General features: G+C 48.2%; 10 protein-coding genes across 10 annotated transcripts; 4 read left to right on the top strand and 6 right to left on the bottom strand.

Moving 5' to 3' along the window:
* Window positions 1-15: 15 nt before the first annotated feature.
* Window positions 16-378, top strand: ONS95_005350 (uncharacterized protein; the record flags this gene model as incomplete). Its single annotated transcript, XM_058498754.1, has 1 exon — window positions 16-378. The coding sequence occupies one exon, from the start codon at window positions 16-18 to the stop codon at window positions 376-378; it is 363 nt and encodes a 120-aa protein (XP_058351019.1).
* Window positions 379-1562: 1184 nt separating this feature from the next.
* On the top strand, window positions 1563-1988 carry ONS95_005349 (uncharacterized protein; the record flags this gene model as incomplete). The annotated part of the gene is made up of 2 exons (XM_058498753.1): window positions 1563-1593; window positions 1657-1988. The coding sequence occupies 2 exons, from the start codon at window positions 1563-1565 to the stop codon at window positions 1986-1988; spliced, it is 363 nt and encodes a 120-aa protein (XP_058351018.1).
* A 4299-nt stretch (window positions 1989-6287) lies between these two features.
* ONS95_005348 (uncharacterized protein) lies at window positions 6288-6698 on the top strand (the record flags this gene model as incomplete). Its single annotated transcript, XM_058498752.1, has 1 exon — window positions 6288-6698. The coding sequence occupies one exon, from the start codon at window positions 6288-6290 to the stop codon at window positions 6696-6698; it is 411 nt and encodes a 136-aa protein (XP_058351017.1).
* A 42-nt stretch (window positions 6699-6740) lies between these two features.
* Window positions 6741-8729, bottom strand: ONS95_005347 (uncharacterized protein). The gene has a single exon (XM_058498751.1). The coding sequence runs from the start codon at window positions 8451-8453 to the stop codon at window positions 6948-6950; it is 1506 nt and encodes a 501-aa protein (XP_058351016.1). The 5' UTR covers window positions 8454-8729; the 3' UTR covers window positions 6741-6947.
* A 586-nt stretch (window positions 8730-9315) lies between these two features.
* ONS95_005346 (uncharacterized protein) lies at window positions 9316-11198 on the bottom strand (the record flags this gene model as incomplete). Its single annotated transcript, XM_058498750.1, has 2 exons — window positions 9316-10659; window positions 10722-11198. The coding sequence occupies 2 exons, from the start codon at window positions 11196-11198 to the stop codon at window positions 9316-9318; spliced, it is 1821 nt and encodes a 606-aa protein (XP_058351015.1).
* Window positions 11199-11466: 268 nt separating this feature from the next.
* On the bottom strand, window positions 11467-14354 carry ONS95_005345 (uncharacterized protein; the record flags this gene model as incomplete). The annotated part of the gene is made up of 5 exons (XM_058498749.1): window positions 11467-12062; window positions 12113-13184; window positions 13242-13352; window positions 13405-14278; window positions 14344-14354. 5 exons carry the CDS (start codon window positions 14352-14354, stop codon window positions 11467-11469), a joined length of 2664 nt encoding a protein of 887 aa, XP_058351014.1.
* Window positions 14355-15565: 1211 nt separating this feature from the next.
* Window positions 15566-18093, bottom strand: STT3 (oligosaccharyl transferase stt3 subunit; the record flags this gene model as incomplete). Its single annotated transcript, XM_058498748.1, has 5 exons — window positions 15566-15836; window positions 15887-17030; window positions 17077-17751; window positions 17831-17886; window positions 17996-18093. 5 exons carry the CDS (start codon window positions 18091-18093, stop codon window positions 15566-15568), a joined length of 2244 nt encoding a protein of 747 aa, XP_058351013.1.
* Window positions 18094-18874: 781 nt separating this feature from the next.
* On the bottom strand, window positions 18875-19401 carry ONS95_005343 (uncharacterized protein; the record flags this gene model as incomplete). The annotated part of the gene is made up of 3 exons (XM_058498747.1): window positions 18875-18948; window positions 19081-19270; window positions 19381-19401. 3 exons carry the CDS (start codon window positions 19399-19401, stop codon window positions 18875-18877), a joined length of 285 nt encoding a protein of 94 aa, XP_058351012.1.
* A 165-nt stretch (window positions 19402-19566) lies between these two features.
* Window positions 19567-22738, top strand: ONS95_005342 (uncharacterized protein). Its single transcript, XM_058498746.1, has 2 exons — window positions 19567-20001; window positions 20050-22738. The coding sequence occupies exons 1-2, from the start codon at window positions 19876-19878 to the stop codon at window positions 22045-22047; spliced, it is 2124 nt and encodes a 707-aa protein (XP_058351011.1). The 5' UTR covers window positions 19567-19875; the 3' UTR covers window positions 22048-22738.
* A 57-nt stretch (window positions 22739-22795) lies between these two features.
* ONS95_005341 (uncharacterized protein) lies at window positions 22796-24535 on the bottom strand. The gene is made up of 3 exons (XM_058498745.1): window positions 23977-24535; window positions 23810-23929; window positions 22796-23751 (listed from the first exon to the last, which is right to left on the bottom strand). Exons 1-3 carry the CDS (start codon window positions 24523-24525, stop codon window positions 22855-22857), a joined length of 1566 nt encoding a protein of 521 aa, XP_058351010.1. The 5' UTR covers window positions 24526-24535; the 3' UTR covers window positions 22796-22854.
* Between the last annotated feature and the right edge of the window lie 140 nt (window positions 24536-24675).

The raw sequence follows: 24675 nt of genomic DNA, 5'->3' as shown, positions 1-24675 counted from the left end.
TCGTATCGTACCGATATGAAATCGATATCAATACATGGCATGGATGAGGCAGACCTGATACCCGATATGAGAAGTAGAATTGGAGGGGTTCTAGACTGCTATGCCGGGAGGAGAGCAAAGGGGCTGGAAGTGACAGCTCTTACCTATCGCCCGAGCCCGGATTCAAGAGAGAAGAATGTATTGTTTCCCATCAGGAAACCATCCAAGTCGTTCAATTACGCTCCGCTCCGTTGCTCACTATCGCACCCACCCCTCAAACATCCCCTCCCGTCCCGCACAACAGCCACGGCGCGGAAACCGTACGGATACAAAGAAAACAAGACACTTGTGGAATCTGGTGGCGTTCCCTTCAGCACCACCTATTCGACACTTTACTGACTTGACGCGCCCCGTGGCGGGGTTTGGCGTAATCTGGATCGCGCGCCAGCACGGGAGGGATCGATGCGATTCAGGTATCGATCTGAAAGCCAGCGCTAAACTTCAGTTCAAGAACCTTTGATAACCTTACTTGCATGTACTAAAGGGGTATTATTCTTGGACGTTACTTTTTTGCTTTTGTGAGTGTATCGCCGACGTTGGGCTTGGCTTCACTAGCTCACTGGCCCAACTGGCTAATTGTTATTGATTGAAGATGCTGTTGTTGGATGACAGGATGACAGGCAAAATCCATGGGGGAGGGAGCACGAGGTGGGGGAGGGGTCATAGCGACTTTCTATCATGGACTCATGGGATAGTGAAATCGGGGATATCGGGGATCGACTTTGCACTTTTGAAAGATTTACCTGATCGGGATATTTGTTACAAAATGGTATTCTTCGGATTGAGGGGAAGCAGGTTTCGTGTCGACCTCATGACATACGACTCAAGTCCACGAGCTCAAAGGTGCTAACTAATCACGATCTATGATATCAAGATTCGCACCAAGATCTGATCGAGATCTACTAGGAGCCGCATTCACTCCCCAATGAAGTACCCAAACCACATCTTTGGGAAGTCAACCGGACATCGAGTCCTAATCGAGGCATTGCGCCGACGACGTGGTTTGTCTGCTCCCTCGCTTGATCCGATTCCAAGAAAGTCAACAATGGGACTCCCGATCCAGTATCCGGAACTGCCTCATGCAATCCATCATTCTCATGCAAGTTTATCCGCATGAAAAGTCGCGGAGGAAAAGTGTGGTTATACAAGCTCTCCTCCCCGCTTCTCCGATGTTCCCTGCTTCTCGCATGCCAGGTCTGCTACACTGCCTCGTTCACACAGCACTGCAGTAACTGCAAATGCTGTGCCAGCTGCACCTTCGGCATTTAGCACGCGTCAGTACAGTGCATCGGAAGCACTCCCCGAATGCACAAGTATCTCGTGTATACGGTGGAAGCTCCGGATGTACGACAGAAGTAACGAGTACAAAGCAAGGGCATCAGCGTGAACCGCTCGTTGCATGACGACGGTTTCTTGTCTCGGGTTCCAGGGAATCGGTCCGTCCTGTGGGTAGGTGAGGTAGAAGGTACCACAAACGACAGCTTTGATGTATTGTGACTGCCTCTGCTTCTGAGGTATGCTGTATGCATTTGCAGACATGTCATGACTGCTTCAGTATGCACTTCCACTCGGGTCCAAGAATAAGAGCGGACTTGGCGAAAACTAACTGTATGATAGCACTCTCAAAACTCGCCAATTCTGCTCCCCAATATCGTCCAGAGTCCCGATCTTCACTTCTAGAATTTCCCGCACACTTCTCATATCATTCAGTGCTGAATGTCTCGGGAAGTTACGAACTCAAGGCACGAACACAATCAACGCCTCCAGCAGCACGAAAAGCTTTGTACCCAGCACCCACATGCCTCTTATATGCACGTCATTTATCTTGCATACATACTGCATATACGGCCCCCAACCTCGGCGAAATATCCTCGCATGCCCTAGCAATCGACACCAACAGGCTAAATATCTCGGTATTTTCAGTGGTCATCTCCGATATCTCCCGTTAAGTTATATTACAGATGCAAACTACTTTACTGAAGGGTCGTACGGTTGGGTTATCTGACGGTAAGAGGCTTCTGGAAAATGTAGAAGCCGAGAACTACAGTCCATGACGGCCATTCGTGACACGAGGACGCTGAACTCTGTGCGAACCCATACATGATGAGGAGGTTTGCCGCGGGAAATAACAGTGATCATCGTCCGCTCCAATCACACCAAGGGTCTTTCGAAGAGGTATGGGAAATACCGGGGTCTGTATATTCATCCCTCTCGCTATCTTCCTGAGTCAAGCTTCCAGTGTCACAGCAGCCTTCACCGCCCGACCTTGGTTCAAGACTCCGCATACGGATCTATTCTGAAAACATGGCCAATATAGAGTACAGCATGGTCTCATCACCTTCTTCCATCTCACAGCATCGAAGTACGTAGGTCTTTGCATTATACCAGCCGGCTTTTCATCCGATACATATCTGGACCCGCATCATCACACTTCAATCCGGCCATTGCCTGCTCAAGCTGCGTTTCACAACTTCCCTCCTACACAGCTAGCGAAACAAAACAACAAATTTTATTACCGTTATCTCAATATCTGAGACTCTATCTAAACTCCGCAGCAGCTTCAAAGCCCGACCCCGTTACAAGCAGGACAGCCAGGTGACGGGTGTTCCAAACGCGCGTTAGAAACGGAAAGACGCATGTTGTGCTCTAGATCGTGTAGCGCAGTGACGAAACAAGATCATGCGGGTGAAGGGCTAGTAACGTGGTATGAGATGGCATGCGGACGGATGACAAGGGACGTACTTCCGCGGTCATGTCTTGTCTCTCTGATCTCACTCTGGGAAGTTTTCAGGGAGATCTGGAATTACAGCCAGATTATAGTCGGCGATGTCGGCGAGAAGGGGATGATGATCTTGATGTCTGTCTGTCAAGCTTATGTACTTTATCGAGAAAGTACTTACACTGAGATAAGGCAATGTATCACTACATGAGCTACAACATCGATCGATTAGATACTCGTGGCATGCAGTAACTGCACGATAGGCAACGATGTATCCAATCTCACATCGTTACTGTGGTTCCAGGAAGTCTCAGATCATTTGCCTACAGCATCATCTACTCCACGAGCTTCAGACCTCAACATCCAATCCGGTTTAACTCGATCGAGAGTCGGTTCTCTCTTCATGATTGTTCTACACAATACTTCCCAACCAAACTTTCCAGGATCTTCCTTCTACACCTCCAAGACCAAGATCCAACCATCTATCCTGCCCTCTCCTCCCCCTCTCCATTCTCTCCCCTCAGATCCCTTCCATCCACACAGCAGACACACATACACTTCTCATCCCCATCCCCACCCCCATCCCATAAGCAGCCTCCATCCCACACCATGCAGCTACCCGCCTTTCCCCCTTCCATGTCTCCACTTCCCACCTCATCTCATCTCATCTCATCTCACTTCCCGAACCCAATACCTAAGACTCAACTCCCGAGACACCCCACCCCTCACGTTCCATCCCAACAGCAAGCAACATAGAATGAACACCTTCTCTTCTCGATCTCTCAAAGGGAGGTACACGATCACGCAGGTCTTGCGTTGCGTACGATGTAACTACTAAATAGGAATGGGAACGGCACCGGTTCGGGAGGCTAGGGGCCCGGCGGACAGGAGACATGGGTTAAGATTGGGATTGGGATATGGTGGTGCTTGATGAGGTGGGTGTGTGTGGGTGGTTGGGACTCATATATGGGATTGAGGCTGGTGTGAGGTGAGGAGAGAGTGTGTGAGGTGGTATGTGAAGGGGAGATTATGGAGGTGATGAAAGTGGGATTTTTCGTGTCTTGACTGATGGGTTCATGCTCGCAGCTCCGCAGCAATCGATTACCCCCAAAATTTGATCATTCATACAGCCATCAAATTGATTCGATGTCCAACTCCGAGTCCCATTTCTTATCCAACAGCCTCTCCCGCTCTCCAGAGTCCCTTAAATCCTCCTATCTACGATCTTTAATTCCCTTCACTTTACAAATAGCAACGAAAAGAAACCAAATAACTGAATGGACCAGAAGAAGGTTGGCGAGGGCGGTGTACTTGTCGCCTGCGGCAGATGTCAATAAACCAAGGAGGAACATAATGTAGTAAGTAGCTATCATGCTAGTTGTCGATTCGAAGCGGGGGAGCACATTAGAAGTCATCTTTTTGTCCGGTAATTTTGTGGTTGATCGATATGTTGTGGAAGTGTTTTTGTAAAATCTAAATATCTGTAGGCATTGTGTGGGTAGCTATACTAGTGTGTGCTAGCTCGAACAGAAATTTGTCTAGGCCTCACTTTGAGATTTCAGAATATCCAAACGCATACCTGATTGACTGGATGAGGTCGCTATGTCGTAATGCGATAGCTCTGAAATAAAATGAAAATGGACGGAGAGAAAGAGACTTGTAACCCTACTGGCCGGTAGGAATCAGCCTCTATCTAGCAGCCGTGGTAGCCATGAGAAGATCATTATCATGAGTGCTTCATGAGGTTTCCAGCTGAACGCTAGCGATTCCATCATTGAAAATATGTAATTTATGGCTATGGTGAATAATGCCGGCCGGCACAGAAAACCTGCTATTGTTCTGCGTCTGAATTTATGGACTTCTCGCTAATCTTTGTTTACTTTGACCAATCACGTGAAATACGACTTCACATGATCTCCTCCCAAGCTCTTTAATCGCTACCTGACAGACATCACTCAGAAATGCATGCTCCCTTAAGTATGAAAGTCTGCTATTCTCATCCTCGGGCACATTCGCCAGTGTGAAAATGAAAGACAAAAGGCGTTTACCAATTGATATAGCAGCTCATAGTCATGACGTTGCAATCATGCCTTCTTGATTTTCGCATATTGGATCTCATACCCAAAAGCGCGATTTCCAAGGCTCGAAAGACCCCATCGACGCCAATCGTCTTTCGCACAAGCCAAGTGAGATAATGCGCCAGGGAGCCTCTTGAAGCACGATTGTAGTGCATCTATATCCTGAACAAAACTACCATCGCTTCCAACCAGAGCTCCACATCCTCGTGCCCAAAAGTCCTCGACGTCAATCTCGAGTTCTAGGAATTCCGCGCATAATTTTTCAATGTCGTAAACCTTGTCCTTTCCAGACCCGCAAATATGCGCCTCGTTGGGTCAATAATTTGATTCTAGTGAGAAGTAACATTCTGATAAGGACTACGAAATATGTTCCACGGCTGTCGTTTCCTTTTCCAAGTCCGTCCGCCTTGGAGTCGCCAAGTTGGGATTTCTCATAGTCGCTACGCTCCAAATCGAGTACTTCTTGTACCAGATTCATTTCTTTGTCGTATGCTCTCAGGAATTTACATATAGTCTTGTCCCTTGCCATGCCTTGTAAAGTGTGATGTTCATGTAGTAATGTTTGAGCAGTTTCGAGCCTTGTCTCGATTCTTTTGCTGGATTTGGCATAATTTCGTGTATTTTTCTCGTGGGTGTCTCGTGCGAAACAGGTTTAAAATAACATGAATATCGTTCCAAAGACAGCAACGGCGATGACATAATTTCTTATCAGGCCATGTAGTCCGCCGGGATTCAATGTATAGACGAACATGACAGGTATGAGACATATCAAGAAGACTATTGTCGCAAGTATCAGATATGGGCACATAGAGCGCATCTTGTCCAATGCGGCGTGATTATCGAGATAGATGAAAGTGGCAGATAAACGGGGTAAAGTGCTAAAAGTCCTTGAGAGATTTCAATAATCTACACAAAAGTTGCAGGTTGGGTCCATATAGTCGTGCAAAATAGCTTGCCATTTGGCTTCAAAGCGGCATGTCGGACCATAAAATCAGTCTTTTTTTTGTGCGGTGGAAATGTGCTTACCTAGCACTCCGAGCTAGTCGTAATTTTCTAAGCCCCTGAGAAAGCAGGCACCATCAGAATGATGGCGGCTTTTACAGCCTACCTATTGTGACGCACCCAAAGTTGGAACCCTGTCCTCGCACTTCAGCGCGTCTCTGAACCCCAAGAATTGGACAAAAAGAAGTAGCTCCACGAGAAAATGGATGATAATTCTGTCGTAGATATTGATGGTAGTGCTCACCATGTTTGTCATGTTCTGAATTTGATCTTCAAACTTGGAGAGCTAAAACTAGCGTCCGCACATTCATATATATTACTACAAAACTTTCACTCTGCTAGTTTCATAAATGCACACTGACAAAGAAATACTTCTCTAAATATCAGGCCAGTCCTCCAAATACGAACACACACAACAGCCGGCAATATCGGCGTTCACTTCATTCGCAATGAACTTCGACCCAGAAAACAACGAACCAATGTCCGAAACACCTCGAAAGCGCTCATTGGCACAAATACTAGTCCATTATACTGTCCTGAGTCCGAAAACCACCATCGGACCCTATTTTATCCAGTGTATTATCAATCACTATAAGCGCGGTCAGGCAGACTGGGCTTCAACTGCATGGATACAACTTGGACTCTGGGCTGAACTCATGATGTTCCTTTCTATGGCTTCACTTGCCGAGCAGTACAAATTGTGGGAAAGGATCAAGATGTGCTGGCGCAAAGGAATTGAAGATAGGAATCAAGGTAGTGACCTGAGAGAAAATGGCGGGGCAGAGGTTTTCGAGCCATTGTTTGACGAGAAGACAGAAGTCGAAATGGGCGATGGAAAAGAGTGTTCCGAGGCAAGATGAGAGAACGGAGTGTCAAAGTCCTGGTTCTTCTAATCTACATGTGTGGCTATCATACAAAGTGGTGGTAACGCAGTGGTTGGAACCCCTTGGTTGTGGATGCCCTGTTAAGAAGAGCGCTATCAGACTTAATTGCTCTGGACGCGAGGAGAATTGGTGGTCTTGCATCAGCAGACGCCGCTTGCAGCAATTCCAGGCCAGGAATTTGGCACGATACTGCTAATATTGAGCTCTATGTCCACTAACCAGCAATCAATCAAATAATAAATCTGACAAACGCTTCCTCGCTTCTTCAGCATCCCATTCCACCAGAATCCGCTCCTCTGACTCTTTCATCTTCACCTGTACAAACGGTTCCATCGCATCATGTTCCTCTTCACTGAGAAGATGCACTCTTGATTTCCATAGCTGTTCCGTTGAGATATCGTCGTCCCTCACTCCGAAGAATCTTTCGTCCAAGTACTTCCAATATATGGTATCAAATGCCCAGCTCCTCTTAGCAGCATAATTGAGCCAAAAGCGACCCGTCTCCCAGCTGGAGCGCATATATTCAGAGAGCCGTACATTGTTTTTGGTCACTTCTTTCTCCAATTCTTCCTCTACTTTTTGCATTGCCAAAAGCCACGTTTTCAACCGTTTGTCATATTGGCTCGTCCAATCTTCGATTCCTTTCTCCCACATTTCGGGTACATCAAGCAGCAGCCACCATGGTGGATCCAGAACGAATTGTGTCGGCCCAACGTAAGCAAACTCCCAGTCGATAGCCCCAAGGATCTCGTCATTTTCATCAACCATTACATTGGCAGGCCTGAAATCATCGGACCACAGACGAAACGAACCTGAGCCATCTGGAGCTTTCAATGTCGTGGGCATCATTTGGGATTTTGCCTGTGCTGACCAGTCATCTTCAACAAAGGCGAAATTCGCTAGCTGACCTTTCCTCGCCAATTTCCGGAAAAGCTGGCGGGCGACGTATTTGTTCCTACAGTCATCTTCCGAAGAGACCATATCGTTATGTTGGAAGATGAGCGTGACTATTTGCATTTCGGCCAATGCCGCGTACCACGAGTCAGCAGTCTGATACGTGGTTCCTTCGGGAGGGAAGATTGATGTTGGAACATTAGACAATTGTGCCATATTGCTCATATTTATGGTGATAGGTCTTCCAGTGGCATCGAACGAACCGGGGCTTGTCTCGCTGAGCGCTCCAATGCGGGAAAATGTCGGCTGGGCAAGTTGCAATACGCATCGTGCCATTTTGACATACAGGCTTTGAAGCTTGACGTCTGATAGGTGTGGGTTCAGGACAGGTGTATCATTGGGATCAGTTCGGGGTGTTTCCAAAGGCTGTCCCATACAACGGCGGGTGCCCAGATCTTGGATGATCATATATGGCCCGATGTCCGAATCAACTCCGCTGTAGAAGAGCTTTGGAGCAGGAATACGAGTATGTTGACTGATGTATGCTGCTGTGGCGGCTTCTGCAATTGATTTCTCTTCCGGAAATAGCACCTGGCTAGGGCAGGGTATTCGTACGAGGACCTTTTCAGTGAGGCCTTCTATTTGAATGGGATAAAGCACGTTGAATCCACCAATAAGCATTGGAGAAATGAAAATCGCGGTCTTTCCGAACAACTTCGCAGCAAAATGTTCGATTTTCTGGCATGCAGACGACAGTCGAACTTGTTTCGTTGCCTCTTCCCAGAGCTCATCACTCCGATCCCAGGCCAGGTTGTCAGAGTCCTGCCGAGCCGACATTTTGATCTCGAGATTGAGCGACAGGAAGAGAATTCCAAACAAAATAACGTTAGAATCAAGAGTCTAACTCAGTCCTTCTTCTGATCACAAGATATAAGTAGCAAAGATTGACAAGTAATTGGAAAGATGGTGGTATGCAAACTACAAACGTGAAACCATGCAAAGAAACTGAAATCACAACAATCCGTAGAGAGTAGCAAAATCGCAAACGCGACTATTGATAGACTGAAAACACCAGTTCTATAATAGGCTTTGCATTATGATTGGTTGGGCTTGAGGAGCGTTGTGAGGAAGAGGAATCGCACATGCTGCCGCGCGCTAGCTCACCTGCCTGGCGCGCGCTAACCACTGCTTTTTGTAGGCGACTTCCGATGTTTACAGCACACAATTTCAGGGCACTTTTAGTTGGTCTTCGCTTACAGATGCGCTGCCTTCAACATTCACAATGACCACCACACCAACTCAGGGGTGGTCAGGAAACAAATAGTCCCAACTTTCGGTCAAAAACAGCGGTCCAGCTTCGTACTGAAATAGATTTTGAGCTTTGATGAACGTGTAACTCAATCGGCATAGGAATCACCACCCGAGGGTCCTTTATCAGTATCAGGCATGTAGGTATAGACTTGTATAAATCAAAGTACTCCTGTCTGACGAAGACTCTGGAGACTTCCGTTTACTTTTTGTGCTCTCCTAATCTCTACTGACGGCGCAAACTTCAATATCTGATAGGTTCCAGATGTCCTGAAGAGTTAGCAAGCGAACAAAATTAGTTTAATCGGAATAATTGATGATTTGAGATAACTCTCGAAACACACTCATGGGTTAGGTTCTCTAGATTATCATATCTTCGATAGTGTTCCTCTCACAGGTCAAATCTGAACCGACTCTTCGAACAGTCCAAACACCCGTAGCAGGTCTCTCCAACCAGTAAGTATTTCGCACCCGTAGGAGAAACCCGACACAACATCCGCAGCGACTCAACATCCATAAACAAGAAATCAAGATCAGGCATCCTCCCGCTGGCGTCGTACAATGGTAACGATTTCCTTAATGTGCCGGATCCGATCAACTGGAGTTCCTTCGACCGATCCGATGAGCGTAGTATTAGGATATCGTGAGAGTTGAGAGCGAAAACGGAGTCTCCCTTCTGAAGCTCTGAGCATTCTTCGGGACATGTCCCGCTATTCGTACTTTGAATGATACTGAACACCTTCTCGACTTTTATCTTTCCGTCGAGTGGAAGAGATATCCTGCCGACTTTCCTACCAACCAACCTCGCCACTGTCCCCTTAGCACATGAATCCGTAAATGCATTATCAAGAAGGAAGCGCGGTGTTGCAGAAGAATCCTCGAAAAGATCGAAGACCGCTTTCACGATGTTGAAGAGTTCCGCCTTCCCATCAGGACTACTGTCCGTGAATTTCAGAAAATGACTGTGATGATCTCGAAGCTGGTGTGTCATGACAGAGTAACATATCTGCATTGGCAACGCGCCGTAGTCGACAGGAACTGCTTTCTGGCAGCATGGTTGGCTCATTCCCAGAAGTGCAAATATCTTGTCCTTCAGATCTATGCACAGAGCTTGACGGTATATAAAGCATAGATTCAAGATCGTATTCGCCTGGAGGATACTGTCCCTTCTTTCGAATCGTTGCTGAGCGATTTTGAAGGCGGTAGTACTGCCGAGTGAAATCGCGGCGGGCGAGTTGTTGAGAAAGGCTCTGACTTCACTGCTGATATAGGCGGCTCTCCTGGCACCCCATCTGAGGCTCATGTCCCATCGGAGACTCTGTCCAAGTACGTGCTCTAAGGCAACGAATGATAGTGAGGAGGTCCCAAACTGTATAATGACATCTTTTGCAAGAACGAGTTCTTGTGTGATCCACAGCCGCCTCCAGTAAGGCATCTGAAGGACTTGAAACAGCAGCCCCCAACGATGATCATTGTTGGAAATAGCATGCCTGGTATCTTGTGGCTCGATGTCGCGATAAGACAGACGATTAATGCCCCAGGTAGCTTGTTCATCGTCATACCAATTTCTTGTCGCCACTGTACCATAAAGTTGTTCAACAAATTCAAATGCCTTCTGTACGTCAAATTTGAGATGTAAGCTTGTTGCAATGAGATACTTTTGACCTTGTGTTGCAGGTCCTGTCCATGCAACAACTCGAGTGGCGTGCTCGTAGATTGTTCCCATCTGGCGAACCTATGACAAGTTAATTACCAAGAGTCACATGATACATTCGGAGTATGAGCAGAGCCAAGTACCTGATGATTACGCTCCCTCTCATTTTCCTGATCAATACACAGCGCATCAATCCAAAGAACCCTAGCTCGCCCATTCACCCCATTCTTTTCGCCTTCCCTCAAGTGCCACAGCGCAGACCACAGGTTTGGCCTCACAGCAAATCTGCGGTCATCAAGCCAGATGTGTAAAGGAGTATCCGTTCGGGGACCCCACTCATAAGACAGCGCTTCATAAACACAATTTTCATCTTCAAGATCTGCGAGGCTGAGAGAACAGCGAATCTCGTCGTCATGTGGGTCGAGGCAAGGCTGTAAAATGATGAGGCGGATTTGTGATGTTGAGTGGTCGAGAGGAGAATAGACTGATCCTTGGGCGGGAATTGACATGTTACAGTGTTGGCTGAGAGCCCTGCAGGTGTTGCGTTGTTGATAGGTGGTCGCCTCCGGGTAGAAGTGGTTGATGAGGTTGAAAGCCAGGGCAGTAACACCGAGCAGCATGCTTGCGGTCAGCCTCTGCAATGTCAGCCAATGAGAGAGAACATGAGGATACACCAACCTATGGGGTCACGAGATTTACTGATCTCAGAAATTGCCGTTCGAGCTGGGGCTTGTGAGGAGATGGTGTTTCATTACCATAAACTACCTGTCAATGAGTATACGCTGTAATCTGACAAGCAAACTCAATTTACGTCCCAGCATTATTCTGCCACTGCAAAAGTACTACTTATGCTCAGATCATACCTTATCTACCCTGCCCTCCTTTCTCTCATCCATCTGTTACATCACCAAGCCCTCCGGGCCCTCCCCGATTCTCACCACCATTTTCCCATCCGCCTCCTCCGCTTCGTGTATCATATTCGCTTCTCGACCGCTGACTATTCCCTTCCGACGTGCCCCAATTGTCATGCAAGGATCGCAAAGAAGGAGTGTCTTTGAAAGTGACATGCCTAGCCTCTACCTCAGCCAGTCTTTCCAACTCTGTTATGTTCGAAGCGGAAAATTCGTCCCACCTATCCCTATGCTGTCTCTCAGTAAGATCCGATCCTGTGTATTCATAAATAGAATCACGACTTCTTTCCCCCGAATGTCTTGGCGATACTATCAAAGCTCTCTCTGATCCGCCATCTGGTGCACCTCGTGCAGATGTGGGTCGAGCACTGGAATTGTTTTGACGACAGCGAGGAGCTTCAATGGGAGGCATGTGAACTACCTTGCCCCTTCGACCAGCATGCTCAGATCCAGAACTCACGGGATATAGAGGCTCATCTCCCCAGTCAGTATGCTTCAAGCCTGACCAGTCGTTGACCTTGGATTGGTAGATGGGAGAAGGAGGACTTGGGACTCGTGGAGGATAATGCTGATCTGTGGTATGTTAGCATGTTGCCGAAACATAACAGAGCTTGGATGCATACCTGACATGCCATAGTCATAACTGGCTTCCGATTCAGTCACCTCTGACTCTGGGTGTCTGTCTCTACGATATCCTTTCTTTGCCTTGGCGGGCTGGTATGGTTGATATGGCTTTCCTACAAGTGACGGCAGGGAAAAGCCTGGCTTAGCTCGCGACCAATCATCGTAATAGTATCTAGCTGCCTCGTCAGCAGAGAATTGGTAGCTCTTGCGGGGACTCAATGTTGCTCGATCGATGTATTCTTGTCTTCGGCGCTCGTCCTCACTAGCCTGCTTCTTTTTCCTATATTCGAAAGTCTCCTTGACAACAACAAGCTCATCATCGCTTTCAGGATGAATGACGTGTGGTTGCTCCCTTGGGCCAAAGTCTGGTGCCCCAGGGGTAGCTCGTTCTCGTTTCCGACGTCGTCGTGCATCGCTTGAACGCATGGAACTCGCTGCATCAGGAACCTCAAAGCTGTTTTCTCTACTTGGTGGCCCTCGACTCGATACTTCACGAACCTCGAAAGTGTCATGGAGTGAAGAAGGTGGACCCCGAACCGAACCTTCGCCCTCAAGGTCGTCGACTCTTGCATGATAGCTTCTGGCGACACTCTCTGGCTCCTCCACGCTATATGCCTTGCTCGAAGGAGCGCCTTCACGACTTCTGTACACATACTGGGCTTTTTTGGGTGACACCGGCTTTTCGTAGACAACATCGTCCACTAAATGGATAGGAGCCTTTCTCGGATATGACGGCTCGTTCCTTTCGAAGCTAACTTGGCTCGGGACAACCTCAACGTATCTGTACTGGATATGCGGGGACCGTGGACGGACTTTTTCTCTGAATGCCTCATGTATCTCGATTGGATTTGGTCTATTCTTCGAATAATCCTGCGGTGAGGGTCTAACATACGATCGCGATCTTGATCGAGGCGCGGAAAGCTGGCTGTTTATGGGAGAAAGAGGGCGTCTAGAGGCATCATTCTCTCTGGAAGCTCGACTGTGAGATCTACCTCTGGGCTGTCTCTCGTGGTCCGAAAATTCCTCTTCCACGACAATGTAGTCTTCTGATACTGACTTCTTCCCTGCTGGCTGCTACGTATGTCAGCATACTAGTTCGTCACTTGGGCATAAGAAACAGCGACTGACATTCTTGGGATGACCAGGTTTGGGCTGATTAGGCTTGGGAGTTTTGGGTGGTTTAGGTGCTGGAGAATCGGAAGACTCGTCTTCGTCGTCCTCATCCGAGCTTTCGACCGGCTTTTGCATCTCGTCAGCAACTGCGCTACCGCAACGAAAACAGTGTTATTACCTTGGGTGGAGCTTTGTTCTTCTTTACCTTCTTCTTGGACTTCTCTTTCTTCTTACTCTTGTGTGTATCTTCTGCTTCACTAGATTCGCTCGTAGAACTAGCATCCTTTTGGCACTTTCTGCAGAATGCCACCTCGGGTACCTCTCCTGGCTTGAGAGGATGATCATGGTGATACTTTCGAGATCTCAATCGTCCACAATCGCCACATACATGCTTTGTTATCGCGATCTTGACCTTCGTTGTCGATTCCTCAGCATTTGTCTGGGGCTGCTCCTGTGGCTTACTCTGCGACTTATCTTGGGACTCTTCGCTCGAAGCTGATGTAACCCTTGCCGTCTTTGGCTTGACCATGTTATTGAAATGCGCATCAAAGATCTTGAGCTGTTCCTTCTCTTTCTCCGTCGGGCTTTGCTGGACGAACAGCGGGGCTGGCATAGGCGGTTGATGGGGAATATAGAGCTGTGGGAGCTGCGGAGGCTGCGGTACAGGCTGTGGCGTCGGCTGCCATATAAAAGGAGGAGGCTGTTTAGGATAGTAGGCCATTGGTGGCGACATAGTCGGAAATGGTTGTTGTGGAAGAGGAGCCGAGTAGGAGACCTGATGCTGTTGCACAACCGGGACGTTGCCAATGAGCACCTTCGTGACAGGTCGCTCGAGAGACCTGGAGCGTTTGCGGACGATGACAGTTCTACTGCCAAATGCCTCTCCCAGTAGATCTTTCATAGGATTCACAACCTTGGGTGTCTTCTTGCGCGCCCAAACGAGCTTGCCGTTGATCTTGGTGAGGTAAGGAGTGCCGGGAGGTATAATGCGCTCTTCGGAAGAGGAGGAACTAGAGCTGTCACTGTCGCTCGCAGGTCGATTGGACTTGAAGCTGGTTTCAAAGATCAGCAAAGCTGCACATGTTGTTCCAATCAGATACACTAGATCGAGACTCACATTGAGAGCATCTTGCCGCCCCGAGCATTAGCGGGTCAATTGGCGACAATTCCTTGTAATTAGGCCAGTATTTATCGCTACAAGAATATAACGAGTTGTTTTTGTCGAGAATAATAATTATCTTGCAGCGACGCTTGGTGATTTTGCAGGAAGAAAATGACGTGGGCGGAACAGTTTTGAGTAGTTCGCCGTTGCCGCTTTTGGCACAAACAAAACAAACTTCACCAACAATATATTCCGTTGAAGCTGAACTTCTGCTACTGACGCGTGAATTGCAGGGAGAAAGAGTTCAGCTTGCCATGATGACTCGACTGGAGAATATCCCAAGTGCTTCGTGCCCATAACAAGGAAACATAAACATGCTTGCCATGCCATACTCCAGCACAGGCTTGCTCCGAAGTCGCAAGAGGGAGGGCGACGGTCGTATTTTTGAGACAATGTCAACATCGTGCAAAGTCCAATAGGGCTTCTCTCCATGCTTTGGAGTTGAAACAGCTCGACAGTTTGAGGTAAAAAGTATCATTTCAACAATGTCCCGAGGTGGATGTGCGGTTTTTGTCAGCCCTCACAATCGAGAAGCCAACTTATGGTGGAGAAATGGTCGCTTCAAAGGGCCTAGCCAGTGAATTCTTTCATTCGGAAAGTCACTAAGACTGCATACAATAATAGAAAAGTAAAATTCAACCCTACCTAGATTGCAAGGCTTGCCGTTGAGTGATTATCCGCTCAAATAGTCAAAGGGTTGAATAGACTCACTCACTTTTGGTGACAAATAATGAAAAGCAAAGCCATCCGCATCTGAAGCGCTCAATCGGCTAAAGTGAAAATATTGCTCAATGTGAATCCGCTTCTAAAGCAAAAGAGTAAAATCAGAATGAGCCTGAAGACTTCATGCTTCGTCGTAATCAATTTGGCTACAATATAACAACGTCCAAGCAAGAGGCACAAGATTAAGACTAGTGAAAAGGTATCATCAAAGGCACCGCAGAAAAGCAAACAACGGAGACAAATCGACGGGTTCTGAGCAAAACATCGAAAGTGAGAAGAATCACAGCGCAGGGTCACTGACTCACTTGCAAGCCAGGCCAGATTTACGAGTACATTTCTACAAGGACTCGCTACACTTTTGTTCCCTGACTGCATGTCTGCCCAGTAATGAAAAGTGTTTTATGGTACATATACATGCAAATATCTTTATTTTTTTTCCCATTCCAATGCCAATTTACTCAACCCTCAAGACTTTCGGACCTCTCTTCTTGATCGTCTTCTTCTTCTTATTCCCCCTCTCGAATGACGCAACTGAGGCATGATCTCTGCCGACGTTGTCAAGGTCTTTGACCTTGTAAATACGGACGATCCAGTTCTCGCTGGTGAATGCCTCCTCTACAGTGTTCAACGTTGGTCCAACATCTGGGAGCTTAACACCACGGACACGGTCTTGTGCTTGTCCGGGTGGGAAAAGGGTATTGTAATTGTAGTATGACATCTTGTACCTGTACGAATTGTTAGCTGAAATTCATGGTGTTAGGAGAAAAACGCTTACATCAAGCTGTTCTTCATGGTCTCAGTAGCACCATCATCGACTCTGTATTCTCCTCTATCGGTGAAGAAGTCACGCTCCTTGACCTCATCGGGCCAGATTCCCTCGGCAATTCTCACCATCCACAAGAACTTGTTGATATCATCTCCAGAGTAGCCAAGAAGACCTCCGAAGATGACAAGAACGTAGTCAACCTCGTGTTGGCGCATGATAGGGTAGCTGACTTCTTCGCGAGAGCTCATGGCCTTTCCAACGGTCGCAATGTGCGTGTTGTTCCAGGTGTTGTTGTCAACAAGAGTTGGACGATCAGCCATACCACCAATTTGGTAACCATAATCCCACCATGACATGATCTTGGCGTCCTCGGCGGTGTTTTGGCGGAGCCATTGGTATGCCTCTCTATAATCATCAATGATGTGTTGGCTTCCGTCGGGCATTCTGCTTGCCAACACGACTGATGGAGAAGAGTATGCGTTAGAAGTGACCCAGGTGCAGTGCATAACGAAGATCAAGAGGTATGAAGTCAAAGCTCCAACAACAGTTCCCTTGGAGAACGTGGTGTAGATGCCGACAAGTGGCTGACGCATGGAGCGAAGGCCACCCTTGGCAGACTTTCCATTGGCGGTTGCATCTGGAGCGCCTTCGACAGGTGCCTCTGGGGATCGAATTGTCAAGTAAGTATCCAAGAGGCTGGACAATGCAAGAGCAGCAGATACACAAACGATTGGTGTGAGTGTGAGCATAAGTCGAACCATGACACCGGAGAAGTAACTGGCGAGGATGGAGTATACAACAATGAAAACCTGCTCATCGGCGAGCTTCTGAAAGCAGAGGTAGACACCCGCTGGGAAGAGCCAGATGAGCAGATTCAAGTCGAAGAAAAATGCAGGCCATGCGGTTGGCTGATGCTCAGACACGGAGGCGATAATAGGAATGTGAATCTTGGCGTATCCGGTATCCCAGAGAGAGTAGAAACGACCAGTCCATGGAGCAATAACGCCACCAACTGTCAAGAGAACCAGACCTCCGAAAGCAATAACAAATACTGCAAGTACGAAGCCTCTAAGTAGGGTTGCGAACTGCTTGCTTGGCACTCCAGAGCGGACAAACTCAACAAATCCAACTAATTGGAGAAGGCCGAAAACACCTGATATAGTTAGCAAAAGTTCAGTAATTCGCCAGATTATCCTTACCTAAAGCGGACATATGTTCACTACTGCGAATTGGCAAGAAGCCTACAAAAGGAATTTGCATGCTTGCCAACGTGCCAAGAGCGTACCAGGAGCAGTAGCTCACGTACAACCTTGGACTGAATCGGCCCATGCATACAAGCACGAATACGTGTAATGGAATCAAATTGGTAATGAAGACGTATCCTCCCCAAGCTGACACCATGTATCCGTAGAAAAGTGCACAGAGGGCACCCCAGTATGCAGAGCCAACCTTCAATGCCTTAATCCAGAGGTAGAACGTGAATACGAGAAGGAAAATAGCAATTGCCTCGTTATCGTAGCTGCCAGCAACTGATCTCGAGATGTAACCTGGGGCAATTCCCATGAAGATAGCGGCGAGAAGGCCAGCGGAAGGAGAAGTTGACATCTCGTTCGTGAAGAGGTATGTTGCGAAAGCAGTAAGTCCGGAGAATCCAGGTGCAAGCAGCACACAAATATTTCGGATATCGACTGGAATCGTGAGAGCTCGGAGCGCGTGGTAAATGGCACCACTGGTCACCATCAATCCCGGGTATAGTGTTCCTCCAGTAACTCGTCCCAATGGATGCCACGTCCGGTCGTCAAACCAATCCCAAAAGTCGTAGAAGCCATGTTGTACCAAGTATTTGGTCGCTCTGAAATTGAACCAGGGATCGACTGCAAGTCAATTAGCATAAGTCCTGGAGCTGCTGTGCTGTGCCCATGGAGATGTGGCATTCGAAGATTCGCAACTGACATTCGTGAATGATACTCTCAAAGCGGATCACGGAGAACAATCTAGACGCTACAGCTCTGTATGCCAATTAGTATAACTTCTTTCTGCCAGGTATCATCCCATCAATTAGACGGAAGCGGAGGAGCAGTTGATGTTTAACTTCCTGGACAGTTTAGGGATACGTACGCAGCTGCAATTAAGCACAAAATTATCAATCGAAGAAGTCCTCTTGAACTCCTTCCTGTGCTTCCCTTAAAGAAGGGCTCTGAAATTGTTTCCGCCATGGTTGGTGGTTGAACAGAAATGTTGTCGATGATGTTGGACTTGTCGCATATCTGGCTCCTCTGAAGCTACGCGGCTGAGCAGGGATCAACTTGGAAGCTAAGCTCCTGTTGTATCACGTGACACGAGATGGGTTATTTTATTGTTGGAGGGGAAATGAAGCAAGAAGTGTGGTTGGTTGAAGATATTGGGTTCTGCTGGAGTTTTATGTCGGAGGAATAATGAAGGTCAATTTCTGTGCGGTGTTGATGGATTGGCACTTGAAATGTAAGTTCAATGTAGCTAACAACCTGAAATGGCCAAGGCATGCTTTAGTTACCCATTCTCTTAATGATGACGGGTAATACTCAAATGAATGCTGAAAGCTCCAATAAATACAACTGATATGCTCGAATAACGACAAGCATGTTGTAACAAGTCAATGTTCGGGCTCGACACAGAACAATTCACCATGGGGTTGCTTTTGGGATAGGTTGCTTCTGGGCTATATTAAATACGTATCCACCAAATGAACTGCACTTTTCGAGCTCCAACATGAAGGGCAACCTTGAACATCACTTCCAATCATCAATATCATGTGCTCGTTCGAGTATTCTCCACTGTTCCTTTCACTATGAGTACAATGTACAAGAAGTATGCCAAGTGACCTCTAAGCTTTTGTTTGAATCACTTTGCACCTCCTAAGCCCTCAACCGATGTCCATGTTGAGGTCCACCAGCTGATACCGTCCGTCTATCTCTCTATCTAGCCCATCATTACATCCATAACCCATCCCCAGTCTCCTTACGAGGACTTCGCATCAAGATGTATCAAGTATGCCTCCAGATCAAATCGTGAGTCGTTGGGATCGCTGATAACTGTTTCAAACCGTCAGCATACATGAATAGCAAGTTGACTTCCAAGCACGTTGTCTAGGAGGAGACCAATTGCTATCCCTTTCCCGTTCGGGCATGCTGAGACGAGAAGGTGGTTTCTGGGGTAGAACGTACTGCCTCCACTCTCTGTCTTCGCGGTCGCAGGTGCGTTCTTCTTCGAGAACTCTGCCTTCGCCTGGTTGATCAAATTCTGCTTGTGCTCATATTCTCTGTTGATAGCTGCCAATTTCGATGCAGCAGAGAGCTTGGACTGGTGGTAAATTCCATAGAAGATACCAGCACCTAACGCCGAATACCGGAGAACCTGGAGCAGCAGAATGGTCAGCCCAATTCCTCTGGAAATTTTAAAGAGAGCGCGGAAGATTTCGATGCCATTGGGATTGTTGATGGCAGGCGCAAAATTTCTGAACGTACGTTTACCCCGGTGGAAGCCATCGGAGAAGCTGGTCTATGACAGGACGAACGAGCGGAAGGAGGGCAAGGAGCTGACACTGGTGAATCAATTGACAGGCTGTCGCAGCTGGGAGAGTCGCCGAGTGTTGTTGTGGACAGGGCGAAGCTGAGATGTTTTTGTCGTTGGACTAGGACTGGGCTGGTCGGAGAAAGACTCAAGCTCATCCCGGGATCTTGCGAACACCACAGCACCCATTGCGAACTACGGCGACCCAAAATTATTGCATGGCAAGGCACGCGAAACCACTTGAAGGGGTCTTAACGACGCGACAATGCAAGCAGAAAGGGGAACTTGACAAATATTTCTGCTACCATTCTGCAGATCCGAATATTGCGATTTCGACTTCTCTCATTCTCCAAGTCTTCTATACCTCAACAATCTAAGACGAAATCAATCTACGGACTGCACAAGAGCCCAAACAGTGCCTTACCCCGAGATGGGCATCTGCCCCGGACATGATGCAACAACGCAGAGATGAGATTCTGGCAAAGAAGGCCAAGCTTGCAGAGTTGAAGAGGCAGAGGGAACTTCGTACAAGGGAGATATCGTCGAGTCGACAAAGCATAGGCAGTTCCAGTGATGTACATAACTCTTCTGGTTTACCTCGTTGACTTACTGACCATCTCTAGTTAGCAGCACCAATACCAAACCGGGCAGGGGATCGCGAAGAGTTGGAAAAGTACATATCCTCAATATTAGTGGATAAAAGTCGGCCTGGATCAACAGGACCTGGCGGTGCTGGCTCTCCGGCTGGAAAGGGCAGTAGACCAAACAGTGTATTGAGCGCAGGGGAACTCAGCAACGAGAATTCAGAACCATCTATCAGTCAGCTACAGAATCAACCACAAACCCTCTCCATTTCTACACAAACTCTTTCTACCGTTCCTCTGGCTACAGTCTACGAGTTCCCACCATCACCAGTTAAGGAAGTGTTTTCCTATAGCAAGGGGGTACAAACTTCGGAAGAATGGGGCACCCAGACGTCTAAACCAAAGGCCTTTGAAGACTCGGACAATGATGAAGGAGACACCGCAGCGACATCTACACCTAGCAAGCGGCTGAGTAGGAGAGAGCGAGATCGAGAAGATGAACTTCGGGAGAACTTGAGGAGGGAGATTGAAGAGGAGCTCAAGGCAACCAGAGATTTGGTTGTGGATGGATCCCTCAAGACCTCAACAAATGGCACAGCAAACTTTCCCGCCAGAGCTCTCACAAATGAAGAGCTTAATGCTGTCACCTCGTCCGAGGATTTTATGGACTTTTTGGAAAGATCCAGCAAGGTTATTGAGAGGGCATTGGATCAGGAATATGATATCTTGGCAGATTATGCACTGAGTGGCCAGAATGGAGTTGAAGACGATGACGATGAGTATGGAAACACAAGAGGAAAAGGCCGGCGGCGTGTCAAAGAGGTTGCACAATTTTACGATGAACGATGGTCCAAGAAGAGGATGATCAGCGACATCAATTTCTCTCCCAAATTCCCCGAATTAGTTCTGGCAGCATATACGAAGAACCCTTCGGCACCTCACGACCCAGATGGACTCGTTCAAGTCTGGAATATGCATCTCCACGACAGACCAGAGTTTGTCTTCCACGCGCAGTCAGATGTACTAGCAGCCAAATTCTCTCCCTTCCACCCAAATCTAATCATAGGAGGCTGTTATAGCGGCCAAGTCCTACTCTGGGACACCCGAATGAAATCCGCCCCAGTCCAAAAAACACCACTCACAGGCACCGGCCACACCCACCCCGTCTACTCCGTCGACATCGTCGGCACCCAAAACGCAAACAACATCATCTCCTGCTCCACCGACGGCGTCGTCTGTGGCTGGACAGTCGACATGCTCGCGCAGCCCCAAGAACTCCTCACACTCACCACTCCACCCCCCATGAAAACCGAAGACCTCTCCCCAACCTGCATGGCCTTCCCACAGACCGACCCAACCTACTTCCTCGTCGGCTCCGAAGAAGGCACCATCTTCCCCTGCCACCGGTACGACCGCGCCGGCGCCAAAGCAGGCGTCGACCAGCGCGTCAGCTACAGAGGCCATGCCGGCCCCGTCATGTCCCTGGACTTCCACCCTGCTCGCGGACCCGTCGATCTCGGCGATCTGGTCCTCTCCTCCTCTCTAGACTGGAGCGTCAAGTTGTGGAAAGTCCGCGCCCCAGCTGCTACATCCACCACTGGCATCACAGGAGAAAGCCAATCCGTCGTGCCCATCCTGGATTTCACACGCGAAGACGTCGTCTACGACGCTGCTTGGTCGCCCGTCAAACCTGGTGTCTTTTCCCTCGTCGACGGAGCGGGAAATCTTGAAGTCTGGGATATAACCGTCGATACTGAAGTCCCTCTCGCGAAAGTATCGCCTAGTAGCCGGAAAGCCGGACGCAGCATGATGGCCAAAAGCCTGAATAAAGTCTCCTGGGAAGAAGTCGAAGGCAAACGTCTGGCTACGGGCGGTATTGACGGGACGCTTACGGTGTTTGAGGTTGGGCCTGATCTTGGGGGGAAGGAGAGCGCAAGGAATGAGGAGTGGACGAATGTTAAAAAGTTGGTGGCGAGATTGGAGAGTACGGGTGCTGGGACGGGGCCTGGGGCAGTCAATGGTGTGAATGGTGTTTAGTCCGAGCGGAGGGGAGCGACCGGCATAGTTGAGATACGATGAGATGGAAGGTGATATGATTTGAGTGAGTGGCTGGCTGGCTGTAGTTGATATAGCGGCGTTGTATTCTTGTGTTGTGTTGCATATACCCTAGTTTTCTCACCCATCACATCACACGCACATTGTTGCATGACGAAGGAAGAAATCATATAAGTAAAATTGAAGACTCATTGAAGAACGAACGTATCTCTCATCTCTTCGTTACTCATCGTTGTGAGTTGAATAGGTCGTCTGGTTCATAGCTCATCCATTCTATGCAATGCTCAATCTGGGTATCTCTAGCCAAGTATGAAGCCCGCTCGCTCGCTTAATCGCAAAAACAACAATGCATCCTAAGCCAAGTACAACGCAGCCATTCTGCCATCTACGCAATGCAACGCATCATTACTTCCCATTTCGACCTACAAGGCTCCACAAGAGCAAGAAGCAAGAAAATCAACGCGAAAATCAACAACATGGGCAGCTCCACTTCCACCTCCATCTACCTAACACACGCCACAGCACCGCCCAACCTCAAGAATAGTACTTCTCATGCTCATCCCTACTCTCTGGTAACATCTCATATCCACTGTATCCACTGTAAGCTCCCCTATTCCCACTCTCGTTCCCATATCCATATCCACTCCCGTCAATATCCCCACCAATCTCCATCTCCATCTCCCCATCCTCACCCTCACCCCCATCCCCATCCCTCCCCTCCTCCCACCGACTCCTAACACCACTTCCCAATCTCACACCTCCTTCATCTAGCTTTCCTATCATAGTTCTCTAGCCATAGAACCCCGAATCAGGAGACGAGTAGGAGCTGGATTGATACCTCGCACCTAGAGTTGGTGGTAGAGTCTGGGTATAATGAGGTCGAGGAGGTAATGAAGCTGGTGTAGATGTGAGTGTAAGTGAGGAAGGGGAGGAATATTCGTAGGCGCTGGGTTGGGTGTATCGTTGTTTCCTGCTAGGATCCTGTCTCTGTCTCTGTCTCGGGTCTGAGTCTGCTCTGTGTGGTAGACTTGGAGGAGAACGTGAGCGTGGAGAGCGAGGAAGAGAGTTCCAGTTAGAGATATTGGAGGAGGAGTATTGCCGATCTGGACGGTAGGACTCGTAGCGGGATTTTGCGTATGGAACGTCGTGTGGTGGACGGTAGGGATCGGATCGAGAGCTGTGGGAATCATGATTTCCTGGAGTTGATTCTGATATTGGGTTGCTGAGTAGTATGTCTTCGCGAGAGAAGCGAGTTGGTGTATAAGGCCTAAAGGGCTTGAAGGCAGCAGACTTTTCGAGTCCAGTATTGCCGTTAGGAGGAGGTACTTGAGGCTCGGACGGAGAATACCACGACGAGGCAGGGATGAGAGCAGGTGCTGGAGCTGGAGCTTGATTCGCCAGGGCCTGATTTGGGATATAAATTTCTGGTGTCGGAACAAAACAGTTTGGTGTGTGTGGCTCGATGTTCCGGTACCGAAAGGAGAGTTGTGTGTTAAATGCTGTACCCCAAGTACCATCTGTTTGCATGACCCTTTCCCCATGATTGTGCTTATTCTCTGCAGCTTCGCGCCCGATACTGCATATATGTTGACTTTGAGTCCTACGACCAAGGATTCTGAACTGACTCTCGGCAGCTACCTTGAGACATCTTCTCTCGTTCGGGGTCAGTCGTGTTTTGATCGCGGACTGAAGGATATCAACGTCTGCGCCACATGTATGAATTTTCTATGACGAGAGTACTTACACTGGTCAGTTTTCTCTCTTCGCGAAGCAACTTCTTCGGTGCTTTACCGGTAGCGTGGGGGATTTCAGAGCGGATAGTTTCGAGCTCCTCAGCGCGGGTAGCAAAATCGACCCCGTAATCCTGATATGATCAGTAATGCTCAAATGTCTACTCTCGCTGGTACCTACATTAGCGGCGATACTCTTGAAAATATCGTCGATCAATTGCAAGAAGCTGTGCTGATCCAACCCCTGGTTGGCCGCAAAAGTAGCAGACAAGTCCACTTTATCTTTGCAATGATTGACTGCGTAGACCCACGCAGCTTTGTATTGGGGAGTGGTAAAGCGGTGTTGAGGGTTCAATACTTCGAGACGGCGACCAAATTGAGCTGGCGTGATAAATTGTCTTGGAATGAGGTGTCTCCTTGTGGATTTGATCATCTGCAACATAAATGGCCACTTGAGATTTCGTGGAAGGATAGGGTCGAGTGGGAAATCAACAATAGGTGGAGCATTGTAGACTGGAGCTACAATTGAAGGACTGTCAGGCATAACCTCATCGCAGTCATCAACAGAGTCTTCCTCGGAGCTGTCGTCGTGTATTGGATTCTCCTCGTCGCTCAAAGTGAGATCGATGATTTCAGTAACGCGTCTTTTATCCGCAGCTGAACCACTGCTATCAAAAGGAGTACCTGCTGACCACGGCATAGGATTCATGCCCCCCTCTGCGCCGTTCATTGTGGTTGTAGTATTCGCAGTTGCGGTGTTGTTGTTTTGAGACGAAGTTGCCGAGTACGCCTCGCGAGATTTTAACCACACTGCAACGTCGCATAATGAAGCAGCGACTACTTAGAAATGCAGTTTAGACACGCAGCTAAAGTGAAACGT

Source organism: Cadophora gregata (assembly GCF_030347475.1).
Source record: "Cadophora gregata isolate MNR1 chromosome Unknown scaffold_16, whole genome shotgun sequence".
Taxonomy (NCBI): domain Eukaryota; kingdom Fungi; phylum Ascomycota; class Leotiomycetes; order Helotiales; family Ploettnerulaceae; genus Cadophora; species Cadophora gregata.
Note: the sequence above shows the minus strand (reverse complement) of the source record. Positions and strands in the feature narration are given on the sequence as shown.

Bases quoted from the DNA above. Each gene is read 5' to 3' on its own strand.
- ONS95_005347 (XM_058498751.1), bottom strand. From the start codon at position 8,453: ATGTCGGCTCGGCAGGACTCTGACAACCTGGCCTGGGATCGGAGTGAT.
- ONS95_005342 (XM_058498746.1), top strand. From the start codon at position 19,876: ATGATGCAACAACGCAGAGATGAGATTCTGGCAAAGAAGGCCAAGCTT. The intron at 20,002-20,049 runs GTACATAACTCT...GACCATCTCTAG, and splicing joins GCATAGGCAGTTCCAGTGAT to TTAGCAGCACCAATACCAAA.
- ONS95_005341 (XM_058498745.1), bottom strand. From the start codon at position 24,525: ATGAACGGCGCAGAGGGGGGCATGAATCCTATGCCGTGGTCAGCAGGT. The intron at 23,930-23,976 runs GTAGGTACCAGC...TGATCATATCAG, and splicing joins TCAAGAGTATCGCCGCTAAT to GATTACGGGGTCGATTTTGC. The intron at 23,752-23,809 runs GTAAGTACTCTC...GATATCCTTCAG, and splicing joins AAGAGAGAAAACTGACCAGT to TCCGCGATCAAAACACGACT.